This window comes from Meriones unguiculatus, chromosome 14 (assembly GCF_030254825.1).
Source record: "Meriones unguiculatus strain TT.TT164.6M chromosome 14, Bangor_MerUng_6.1, whole genome shotgun sequence".
Lineage (NCBI taxonomy): Eukaryota > Metazoa > Chordata > Mammalia > Rodentia > Muridae > Meriones > Meriones unguiculatus.
In genome coordinates this window covers 44,674,579-44,687,081 of record NC_083361.1, presented here as the reverse complement: position 1 = coordinate 44,687,081, position 12,503 = coordinate 44,674,579, and the positions used below count along the sequence as shown (strand labels likewise).

Genomic DNA, 12,503 nt, shown 5'->3' with positions numbered 1-12,503 from the left:
AGGTTTTGCTCTGCTTTGGATCCTACCAGATGTGCTACCAGAGGCCCAAAGCTGAAAACTGACTAGAACAAAGTGAAAACATCCTTAAGCCTGATTTTCTGATTTGTATTTCAACACTCAGTTGGGTTTTACTGTAAAGCACCAAGATCCTATCAAACACCGGTGAGGATGTGTGATTTCCAACTCGAAGCACTTAAGACAATAATAACAGAACATTCTCATAAATATCTGGCCAACTGAAATATTACAAAGCCATAGTTTATATAATGGCAGGACTTACAAACGAACACAGAAGCCTACCTGGCATACATGATCTGCAGTGCTGTAAGGATATGTGATAAAGCCTGCTGCTTGGCCAGGTTTCCTTCCAGTGACAGGAGAATCTTGGCAAGGGAGGGGCGATTAGGCTTGCAGTTATTTGTGCCACTTATCTTATTGCTGGAAGAAGAAGAATCAGCATCTGAAGGCACACCTAAAAGAGGGACAAACATCGAAGTTGTCTTTAAGGTCACAGATTGTTCTTTTTCTGTATGATTTGACCATTTAGGTTATTTTGAAAACCTACAATCCACACTTTGCTATTTATGATGCAGCACCTACTTACACTGGCCAGAGTGAAGACTCTGATTCAAAATGCACTGGGAGTTCTCAAGTCTCTCTCCTTGGCAGCCAAAATCTCAGCATGGATGAGGAGGGGCTCATAAAGTCCCCCCCACCCTTAAGCTGTTAGCAAATGATGGCTGCTGAAGAAAGGAAGTCAGTTTTCTTCAGAGAAACTTGCTTTGAGAGGTTACCCATGCTCCAGGAGATAGATGTCCTATACCCAAGCACACATAGGAGCACTAAATCAACTCAGTGAGTACTGAGAGAGAGAGGAGGAAAGTGGTGAGGGGATAGGAGAAAAATTGAAGGGGATGGATGAATTTAATCTAACATTATAGACATGCATGAATGTTTTTGTTTCTGTTTTGAGATAGTTCACTATGTAGCTCTGTCCTTCCTGAACCTCACTATGTAGACCAGGCAAGCCTCAAACTCACATAGATCTTCCTACATCTGCCTCCCAAGTACTGAGTTTAAAGGCATGTGACACTACACTTAGTCAATATGTATATGAAATAAAATATCTTTCAAAGCTCTGCATCCACTTCAGAGTCTCATCCCTTTTATGGCCTGTCCTACTAATTGTAGTTTTAACCATACAACCTAAATTTTGCCATTGTTATAAATCAAATGGGCCTAACAGCTATCTACAGAACATTTCACCCAAAAATAAAAGAATATTCCTTCTTCTCAGCACCTCACAAAACCTTCTCCAAAATTACCTTATACTCAGTCACAAAACAAGCCTCAACAGATACAAGAAAACTGAAATAACTTCTTGTATCATATGAGACCGCTATGGATTAAAGCTGGACTTCAACAACAGAAAGACTACAAACTCATGGAAACTGAACAACTCTCTACTCATTGAACACTGGTTCAGGGAAGAAATAAAGAAAGAAATTTAAGACTTTCTAGAATTCACTGAAAATGAAAGCACAACATATGGGACCCAAACTTACGGGATACAATGAAAGCAGTGCTAAGAGGAAAGTTCATAGCACTAAGTGACTTCATAAACAAATTGCAGAGATCTCATATTAGCAATTTAAAAGCACACCTGAAAGCTCTAGAACAAAAAGAAGCAAATACACCCAAGAGGAGTAGATGACAAGAAATAATCAAACTCAGGGCTGAAATCAATAACACAAAGCAGAGAGAGAACTGGAAGAGGAGTGAGACTATGAGCTCTCAAAAAGAACTCCCAATAGTTTGCATCTTCCAGCAAGCCTGTGCCTCCTCATAATCTCCCTAACCAACTAGGGACCAAGTATATGAATGCCCAAGCCTATGAGGGACATTTCTCATTCAAACTACAATAGTAGGTAAACTGTCAAAAGGTATTTAACATGAGTAAAACAACTATGAGGTACCATCACACATCCATCACAATGGGGAAAATTAAGAGTGGTGAACCCAAAGCTCAAGGGACAGTGTGAAGAAAGGGGCAGAAAGACTACAATAGTCAAAGAACCAGGGCATTTGCTACAAGGTAGTTCTTTCTGTCTATAACAGGAAAGCTAGACCCATGAAACCTTTTTTTTTTGGGGGGGGGGGAGGTCATTTTTTTTTTTTTTTCTGAGGCAGGGTTTCTTTGTGTAGCCTCGGCTGTACTGGATTCACTTTGTAGACAAGCATGGCCTTGAACTCACAAAGATCAGCCTGCCTCTGCCTCCCCAAGTGCTGGGATTACAGGTGTGTGCCACTGCAAGTGGAAGACCCATGACATCTTAATAATATGATCACCTAAAGAAAAACTACATGATGACAATACCAGCTGACATGACAACACGAATGGGTGAAATCTCACAAGACTGTTCCCATCGATAAAGCACGCTACGGTCTATTAATGACTACTGAGAGAGAGATTCAGTCTTCTCCAGGGACCAGCCCCCTGATAGGTCACCAGGCTCAAGTGGTCAGCCAGGGTGTGTGTTTATGTGCATGTGTGTGTGCATATAACAATAATAACTAAAGAAGGAGTCATGAATGATGGGGGGATGAGAAAAGTTGAAGAGGGAGGAGGCAAAGTGATGTTAATACAGTACCTATGTAAACATAAATTTAAACAGTGTTTTTTGGACACAACATGCCTGGTGCACTCATCAACTCAGCAGCTATAGCTGCCTGCATAAGACTTGTCCAAGACCAAATGGGTTATATTTTACCATGGAGTGAGAAGCGCTTCAAGAGGCCCCCATTGCTAACTGAGGAACTATTGACAGCTTGTAATTTCTGGGAGAGGGAGTCAATTTCCTTAAGCGTGTGGCTCCTATGAGGTCCACCCCACTGTAAATAAACCCACACCTAGATGTTATCTGTAGATAACACAATTTTTTTAAAAAGAGGGTAAAATGGGAGTGAGCACGGAAGGGGTAAATCTGGGAGGAGTTAAGGGGATGAGTTGAAGGTGAATATAATCAAAACACATTGTATTAAATTCTCAGAGGACTGAAATATTTTTTAGAAAACAGTGAAGTTATTGGGAAACCTGGATTATTCATCGATTGCTAAGAAGAATGTAAAAGAATATGGTTACTACAGAAAACAATTTACTATTTCTAATAATATGCACTTATAAAAACATTCTTAGCATTTATACCAGAGAATCAAAAACTTGTTTTCATACACCAAAAAACTTTGATATGATAAAGAGGGTTAAGTTTTTGTTTTGTTTTTTGTTTTTCTAGACAGGTTTCTCTAGGTAGCCTTAGCTGTCCTAGACTTGCTTTAGACCAGGCTGGCCTGGAACTCACTGAGATCCACCTGCCTCTGCCTCACTGAGTGCTGTAAAGACGGTTAATTTGTAACAACCAAAAAATAGAAATAATTTAAATGTCCTTCATTGAATGAATAAAGCATGAAAAATTATTCAGTAACAAAAAGGAACCAATTCTTGATACATACAGCAATTTAAGATGATTCTGCAGGCTACAACATCGAGCAAACAAAGCAAATCACAAAAAGTCACATATATAAATGAGACAGAAGTTACACATTAAAAAGATGGAAATGGCTAGCCTGGAGGGTAACAGCAGTACAGCCTTTCCCGGCACTATTTCACATGTCTAGACGACTTCTGTAAGCTACAGGAGAACCAGTTTAAATTCTGTTACCTAAATAGGAAGCACCTAGCGGGTCTCTTGCCGTCTGGAAGAGGACAGGCTCATGGACAGAAGGTGTAGCTACATCCACTGTTGTCCATGCTACACTATGCGATGACCCACAAGCCACTCGAGTGATCTTCTGGCCTTCTAGGCCTTGCACAAGTGTGGGCTTTCTGTTAACTGTAGTTGTGCCATTGCCTTGCTGGCCATGGTCATTGTCCCCCCAAGCATATACCTGTTAAGGGAGAAAGACTTTACATTTCTCAAATTCACATAATTTTTTAACCTGAAAATGCACAAAACATATGTCATAGTACTTAAGAAAACTGGACTCCTAAAGAAAAATCATTTCACAATGTAACAGAAGAGCATGAGGACATAGAGTTCTGAGGAAAAATCAACCGTTAGGACAACTATAAATGCTACTGAGTATACTACTCTAATTAATGTATTTTTTTTGGATGGTGGGGCAGGGTGGCAGGGATGCAGGGTACATCCTTGCTTTGGCTAACTGCATCACACTATAAACTGTAAACAAAAATAAAAACAGCATGCTCAACCTCCATGACTCTTATAACTTGGTCATTGTCAACTCCTGATATTCAGCCACTATGCATTTTGAAGGCTCCCATCTCATTTGTAAAATATCTTCAGCCACCACTGTATTGTCCACTTGTTTTTTTTTTTTTTGTTTTGTTTTTAGGCTTTGATTTTTTTAATATTAGATACGTTTATTAACTTTGTATCCCAGATGTAGCCCCTTCCCTCATTCCCTCCCAACCCCACCCTCCCTCCTTCATCTCCTCCCTGCCCCTTTCCAAGTCCACAGATAGGGGAGGTCCTCCTCCCCTTCCATCTGACCCTAGCTTAACAGGGTTTCTTCAGGACTGGCTGCAATGTCCTCCTCTGTGGCCTAGCTAGGCTGCTCCTCCCTGAGGGGGAGGGGGGTGTCAAAGAGCCAGCCACTGACTTTGTCAGAAACAGTCCCCGTTCCCCCTTACTAGGTTATCCACTTGGATACTGAGCTACTATGGGCTACATCCAAGCAGGGGTTCTAGGTTATATCCATGCATGGTCCTTGGATGGAGAATCAAGTCTCAGAAAAGACCTCTGTGCCCTGATATATTTGGTCCTTGTGCAGCTCCTGGCCTCTCCAGATCATGCTAACTCCCCCTTTTTTCATATGATTCCCTCCACTCTGCCCAAGGTTTGGTTATGAGTCTCAGCATCTGCTTTGATACACTGCTAGGTAGTCTTTCAGAGGCCCTCTGTGGTAGGCTCCTGTCCTGTTACTTGTTTTCTCCTACTTCCAATGTCCATCCCATTTGTCTGTCTAAGTAAGGATTGATCATCTTACCCCAGGGCCTCTTTCTTGTTTATCTTCTTTAGGTGTACAGATTTTAGTACGTCTATCCTATCTTATAGGTCTAGTACCCACTTATAAGTGAGTATATACCGTGTATGTCTTTCTGCTTCTGGGATACCTCACTCAGGATGATCTTTTCTAGATCCTGCAAATTTGCCTGCAAATTTCATGATTTCCTTGTTTTTAGTTGATGAGTAGTATTCCATTGTATAAAAGTACCACAATTTCTGTATCCATTCCTCCATTGATGGACATCTGGGTTGTTTCCCCAGGTTAGAGAGATGGCTCAGAGGTTAAGTACTGTCTGTTCTTCCAAACGTGCTGAGTTCAATTCCTAGCAACCATATGGTGTCTTATATTGCCCACTTGTTAACAGTTCCTGGGCCAGACACACTGCTGATTTTGTGAACTATTGTCATTGCCTTATGACTCATTCTGAACTTAAGAAAATCATTCAAATTTGCCTTTTGTCTAATATTTCAATAGTAAAAAAGAAATGACAACTAATAAGTCATTAGCAAAAAAAAAAAAAAAAACCACTACCACCAACTACCAATATCAAGAAATGTGAATTAAAATGATGTACACTAGAGGTTGTTGAAATGGCTCAGCAAGTAAAAGTCCTTGTGACCATTGACTTCACCTGGGTTCAATCTCCAAGACTCACATGGTAAAAGGAGAGACTCAACTGTATAAAGGTGTCCTCTGAGTTAAACACATGTGTGCATATATGCAAACAGATGGACAGACAGACATAAACATACACTCATAAAATAAGTATCTGTAAAATTTAAAATTATGAATAATAAACCATTTATTTAAGAATATATTTCAGTATCAAATGCAAATTTTAAAACATAGAAACTGTAATTGCTTTTGTACCAACCTAATATCAAAACTCATCTAAGCATCCCAGGAGTTTAGGGGATATTTTTTCTTTTTATTTTCTTGGTGTGGCATGCAAAAATGTGGCCCAGGCTGGCCTGAAACTCACTATGTACCCTAAGCTGGCCTTCAACTAGCTATCCTCCTGCTTCAGACTTCCAAAGGCTGCGATTTTAGACATAGACTAGCACACTGAATCTGGTTACTCCAGTTTTGACAAGACAGGAACTGTAACCTGATGAGGTTACACTCTAAGAAGGCCCCTTACCACAGGCCGCTCTAGCCTTACCTGTCCTGAGTCTGTGACTGCCAGGCAATGCAGGGCTCCAACTGCCACATGCACAATCTTTTTCCCTCTCAGTCCTTCCACCACCTGAGGCTTCCGCACGTGCACATCAGAGCCATGGCCCAGTCTGAAGTAGTCCCCTTTCCCCCTGAGAAGAAAATGACAGTCCTAGTGTCACTACACGGTCACAGTTTGGCAATGCTACACAAGAAAACTTTCACTGCCATATTCTTTTAGAGTGGAATGATACTGTCACACACAGTACTAAAGATGCTTGGTCTCTAACACACCATAATCCAAATTAACGGATTAAGTTGGCTAGTAAGACCTTTCATGCTGTGATTATGTTTTATAAGAGCTCAGTTACTGTAGATTTCATTGTAAAGAGACTGAATAGACAACACTGCAAACTACCCTCCCAAGTGCTGTCTAATATATATTTCCATGTCAGGATGGCCTGACATGCCATCCAAGAATGGTCTGGGTACCCATTCTTTCACACTTTTAAAAAAAAAAACATGCAGAATTTTTTTTTCAGGACCAAAAAGAATCAGAAGTCTACTTTGTTCTTACTTCATACAGCTTCCAGTATAATAAAACAATTTTGAAAAGAAGCTATATAAACCTATGCAAACTGGTTTAAAACTTCTCTAGATTTCTTCATAAAAAATACAAACTGTAAGATCTTTCTTTTTGTAACATTTTCAGTAATCTCAATTTAATAACTAAATATAGATTTTTTTTTCTACAAAAAGATGCCAACTGAGTAAAAATATAACAGCCGAGGCTAGCCACAGGACAAAGCCAGGGCTTGCCACACAGTCCACCTTTGGCAGTAACCCTAAGCAAGCTCACCTACCATGTCCACACCACTCCCGACTTGGTGAGGGCCAAGGAAAACTGAGCTCCACACTCAATCTGGCAGACCCCCTGGCCATTTAGTCTCTCAATGTTCTGGGGAACATTACAGCCTTCACTTCCTCCTCGGCCCAATTTTCCAAAATCACCATCACCCCAGGAAAACACCAAACCTAGGTTTGAAAATAAATACCTCAGGTAAACATCTTGTAACATTCCTACCCAGCCAGAAACAGTATCACAACCAGCTCTTACCTTCATCGGTCAGAGCCAGTGTCTGTGCATCTCTGCTTCCACATGCAACCTGGATTACTCTGTGACCAAGAAGGACTTTTACCTACTCAATTACAAATTTAAAAACAGAATGAAGCATGGGAACTAAGAAAGCAATGGAAAATTTTCCACAGACTGAAAGTCAATAGTTTGCATCTTTAAAAACCTAGGCTTGAGGCTTATCTTCACTTGAAAAAGCTTTTTATAAGCAATAAAAGTGTTTATAATCACCATTTTTGGCTTCAGCTGTGTTGTATTATCTCCGTGTCCCAGTCGGCCATACTCGCCAAGGCCCCAGGTGTACAGTTCTCCACTGGATGTCAGGGCTGCACTGTGAGAACTCCCACAAGCTATATCCCTGATACGCTTGGTTTTCAGGGCCTCTATCAGCCTTGGCTTGTCACAGTTCCTAGGAAGGATAAATTATACTCCTTATCAGAAGATTTTTTACAGGGGTGGCCCATCTTTGGTCAACAAAAAAATATATACATCACTCTAACTATCAAACCCTAAAAGAGAGTATGTGAAGCCACAGTATATCTCTCCAGGCCTTTAAAAATTAGTTTTCACTTTATTTATATCATTAATTTTCTGTAAAACAACTATGAAAAACATACTGTTATTACTAGTTACCAGTTTCTTATTAATAAACAAAATTGAAAGAATCAGTCTTACATTCTGCTGAAGTGTCCAAGTTTTCCATCATCACCTTCACCCCATGAAAATACTTTCCCATCCACGGTTAAGGCTGTAGCATGCCGGCCACCTGCAACATTCATACAGGGGAAAGTTGCCAAAGTGTAGTATATAAAAGTCAATTATTTGCTACTCATTCTGCTTGACATATAGCATGTACTCAATGTGTATGTGCTGCCTAAATAATAAATATAAGTATCACTATAGTTAGCATAAAAACTTTCTGGATGACATATATGAAAAATAAAAGGACTTTCAGTAAATTATAAATTGCAAAAATATTTTACCTGCAAAGAGGAAGCAAAATAATAGTTGTTAATGGGGCTTCCATTACTTTACATATAAAAAGGCAAAACTTACATTAAAAAAAGTAAAAATAAGCACATTGTAATTAGGCAAATTGTCAAAACCAGTACTCAGCAATGTGTACCAGCAGTTAAAACACTGTACCTACTATTCTGAAAGCACATCAGCTTATGCTTTTCCAGCACTCTCTGAGTTCAATGATCTGCCTCAGGCTACAGGCATAAGTTCTGACTGTATAGTAAAGGCTCTACAAACTCTGGAGTGCCAAGGCAGTGCAGCAGATGAGACTCCTGGTCCCCAGCATTTACTCTGTACTCTTCATCAAAACCGATATTATCAGGGGCAACAACAATTTCAACTTTAGAGAGGGACTGCATGGGGCTAGAGATAACTACCTTCCCACATTGATAGGCCAGAAGAGCCAGTGCTCTCCATAGGCAGCTGACTTATAAATGGGCCCACACCTTATCCTAGCATAGTGGTTCTCAGCCTTTCTAATGCTGCAACCTTTTAATACAGTTCCTCATGCTATAAAACTACTCACTGCTCATAAAACTACTCATTGCTATTTCGTAACTGTAATTTTGGTTCTGTTGTGAGTTGTAATGTAAATATCTTGATATGCAGAATATCTGATATGTGACTCCCAAGGGAGCTGCGACTCACAGGTTGAGAACTGCTGCCCTTGGGTTTAACAGAAAAGTATTCTTGTTTTGCATAAACCACTACGATTTGAATTGCCTGTTATGTGGGGTTATATCAAAATTCATTCAGTGTGAGCATGAATTCAGCTTCATGTCTAGAGCTCAGTTCTATTCCTCAGGAGCCTAGCATAGTGTTTCAGAAAAACATTCAGTAAATGGATGTGGAAACTTACAGACAGCAATGAACTCATCTGAAAGTTATCTCTCTCATCACCAAAGATTCATAGGTACTTTGGGGAGTTTTATAAAAGCCACTGACTTTTACAGTAAAAATAACATATTTAAGCACCAGAACTTTGAAGTTTCATAGCTAAAAAATGCTGGGCCTGATATAATCACTATCTTTTTAGAGGTACATCCACACAACTGAAATGCCAACGATGATGGCTTCCAAAAAGCTTTATTAAGTACTAACTAAATCTCAGACCACCCAAGATTTTACATCATCTACCTTTTCTTCACAGTAGTTAACGAAAACTTGAAAAACAGCACCAGGACACTTCAGGAAGTTACTTAAGGGTTTCAATCACTTGCAAGAGCAAAAGGCTTCTTAGGCACGTGAGCATGGATGCAGGATGCGTACCTGAGTGAACCGCTACCTTCTTGACCACATAGCTGCTGAGGGCTGTAATCTGCCGAGGAATAGGAACCGTCCCACTAGACATACCCAGCCCTAGCCGGCCATTTGTGGCTTCTCCACAAGAATACACCTTCCCTTCCACAGTCACTGCAAGAAACAGTCAGGAGAAGTCACAATTTTTACAACATAAAAAGCTATTGTTTTATGTGTGCTAAACATAATTTTTCTAATATTACAATTATCATACCTGCAAACAAGCTCTTAGAACCACCGGCCACCTGAACCACATTCAGAGCAGACAGAGTCTCAGAGAATGAAGGAACCTTTATCTGGAATAGGATTTTTTAAAACAAAGAAAAGGAAAAGATAATGTTTAAACTTTTTAAATGTTAAGGGATCTTACAGGTAATACATAGAATAGCTGTTAATTTGTGATTACCTTAACTACAGGAGTTCTTAGCTCTTAGAAATACAAACTATTTTAAGGACGAAAGAATACAATTAAATTTACTTAAAGTGGATTTGCAGGGCAGACACACAATTAGACCAGGGGCTGGAGAGATGACTTAGTCAAGGGACTGTCCCAAAAGCATGAGGATTTGAGCTCAGCCCCCAGAGTCTATATAAAATAGCCTGGCATGGAACGTGTGTCTGCAATCTCAGTGCTGGGGAAGAAAGGCAGCTAGACCCTTTGGATCGTGCTGGTCAGCCAAGCTAGCCTAATTAGTAAGTTTGGGGCAGGTGACAAGCAAATGGTGCCTAAGAAATGGCATCAGAGGTCTGCCTCTAACACCCGTGTCCATGCACACACACCAGAAAGTACCCATTACTGGCAACATTGGGAGCCTGAAACAGGGACATGGAAGTTCAAAACTCTTCCTCTTTCTACCTAGATACATGTGAACATTTAGGATTTGTTCATAAAATGCCACCCCACCCCATCCCCCCCCACACACAGGTTCGTGTGTTTGAGCTTTTAGTCTCCAGCTCATGGTACTACTCTGGAGAAAAATTAAAATTAGTGCAAGTATGAAATTGTCACACAGCTTTACCCTGGACATGACTTATTAATAGTGATCAAGTCTCTAACCACAAGCCACTCCCATGATGACAAGTTGCAAATCCAGGTGCATTTCCCACATTTCTCTGTGCTCACAGAGCATTCTCTCCATAAAGGCTATTCTACCTCAAATATCCAGAAAGCAAAAAGTTACAATTTGTTCACTTTGTGCCACTACAGCATTTTTACACATTATTGTGTAAGTATTTTATTGTATTAAAGACAAGATATAGTTATAATCTACAGTTTTCATCTATGCATTCTCAAATCCTTTTACATGTTTTAGTATATGATCTCGTCTACTAGTTAGCCAGAATTCAGCTATATCTTTAGATATCTCACAAACTCAATTTAACAATGTATTAGTTTTGAAAACTCAATTTCCTAAACCACATCTAGAAAGTATAACTTTATCAAGTCTGGCTACTGCTAAGCCTCAGACAGAAGCAACAGTAAGCACTCACAATCAGCCACAGGACAGTACCTTAGAGCCTTTGAGCCCACCCAGCTGGTCCTTGTCATTCAGTCCCCACACAAACACTTTGGTTCTTATTGTAGCTGTTGATTCCAACCCAGCACTCTTCTTTCTAATAAGACTGAACAGAGAAAAACAAAGGTAGAAACAAAGCTTATTCAGCACAAAGCATTTAAAACACAAAAGAGCACCTCCAAGTAATGAGCATATTCTAGTTTCTCTTAGAAACTCTTACAAGATTTGCTTTAACACAATAAAACTCGAAACTGTATGAGTAAGTGCTCCACAGGGGAAACATTTCTAGAGACATAGGTGAAAGCTGTAGATTATAACTGTATTTTACCTTCACTACAAGAAACATTTGTACATTAGTTTTTGTTTTGTCTGTTTGTATTTGAGACAGGATCTCATTATGTAGCACAGCCTAGCATGGACCTTACTAGGAAGATTGGGTTGTTCTTTAAACTCAAGAGAGATCTGCCTGCCTCTGCCTCCTGTGTACTAGGTGTCCCAACCCGCGGGAGTTCAACGGGGTCCTAAAGCGGGGGTTGAAAAGAATGGAAGGACACAGAGATGTGAAGAAGGAAGCCAAGTCTGTTTTCTGATCAAGGCCTCGTTTATTAGAAATTTTTACCCAACCTAAATAGGGAGCAGGCAGGAAAAGGGGGAAGGCTTAATTACTGCTGCAGGAGATAGCAAGAGTGCTTTCATGGCTTGAATATTCCACCTGCAAGATGCCATAAGGATGTTTTCTTAAGATATCTCACGGATGCTCTAAAACTAACAGACGGATGTCCTCACCCATGACTTAGGGTCCTAGATAACTCTTTCACTAAATAGCTTTAGGTCTCCACTAAATGACCTCTGCTCATTATTTGGCTTTGGCTTCAGTAAATAGCTTTGGTTCCTGGCACTAGGATTATAGATGTGAATCATTATACCCATTAAATGCTATCTTTTAATAGCAGAGTTTATATTTTGGCCTTTAATATTTGATGAAGAACATTCTGGTATCAAATAATTAGTCATTCTTATACCATAAGAATCTGTGAGACAAAACTTCTATGAATCAGAGCATATCTGTTCTTTTCTTAAATACAAGCTAAATATAACACTGCTTCACTGGCTCAAAGCAAGTCCTACGTGTCAACAGGGTGCACAGTAAACTCAAATGGTGCCACTGGGGAAATGTCCTAACAGGTTCCACCTAGAAGTGGCCTTGTGGCATTTGGAGAAGTAGGGATCCCTTTATCTAGACATGTATGAGCATTTTGTTTGTCAAAGAAAAAAATTAAACAGATTTG

General features: G+C 39.9%; 1 protein-coding gene across 5 annotated transcripts in view; it reads right to left on the bottom strand.

The window, feature by feature from the left end:
- Herc2 (HECT and RLD domain containing E3 ubiquitin protein ligase 2) overlaps positions 1-12,503 on the bottom strand; it is a 180,137-nt gene that overhangs the window by 47,619 nt on the left and 120,015 nt on the right. For all 5 annotated transcript variants that reach the window (XR_009585525.1, XM_060367233.1, XM_060367235.1 and 2 more), the window contains 10 exons: positions 11,209-11,320; positions 9,912-9,993; positions 9,668-9,811; positions 8,054-8,144; positions 7,610-7,787; positions 7,361-7,442; positions 7,107-7,278; positions 6,251-6,395; positions 3,720-3,945; positions 301-472 (listed from right to left, as the gene is read on the bottom strand). Coding sequence is in view for 4 of the 5 variants with exons in the window: in XM_060367233.1 (XP_060223216.1) it covers positions 301-472; positions 3,720-3,945; positions 6,251-6,395; positions 7,107-7,278; positions 7,361-7,442; positions 7,610-7,787; positions 8,054-8,144; positions 9,668-9,811; positions 9,912-9,993; positions 11,209-11,320 (1,404 nt within the window). In the remaining variant the exon portion in view is untranslated. The remainder of the gene's footprint in view (positions 1-300; positions 473-3,719; positions 3,946-6,250; positions 6,396-7,106; positions 7,279-7,360; positions 7,443-7,609; positions 7,788-8,053; positions 8,145-9,667; positions 9,812-9,911; positions 9,994-11,208; positions 11,321-12,503) is intronic.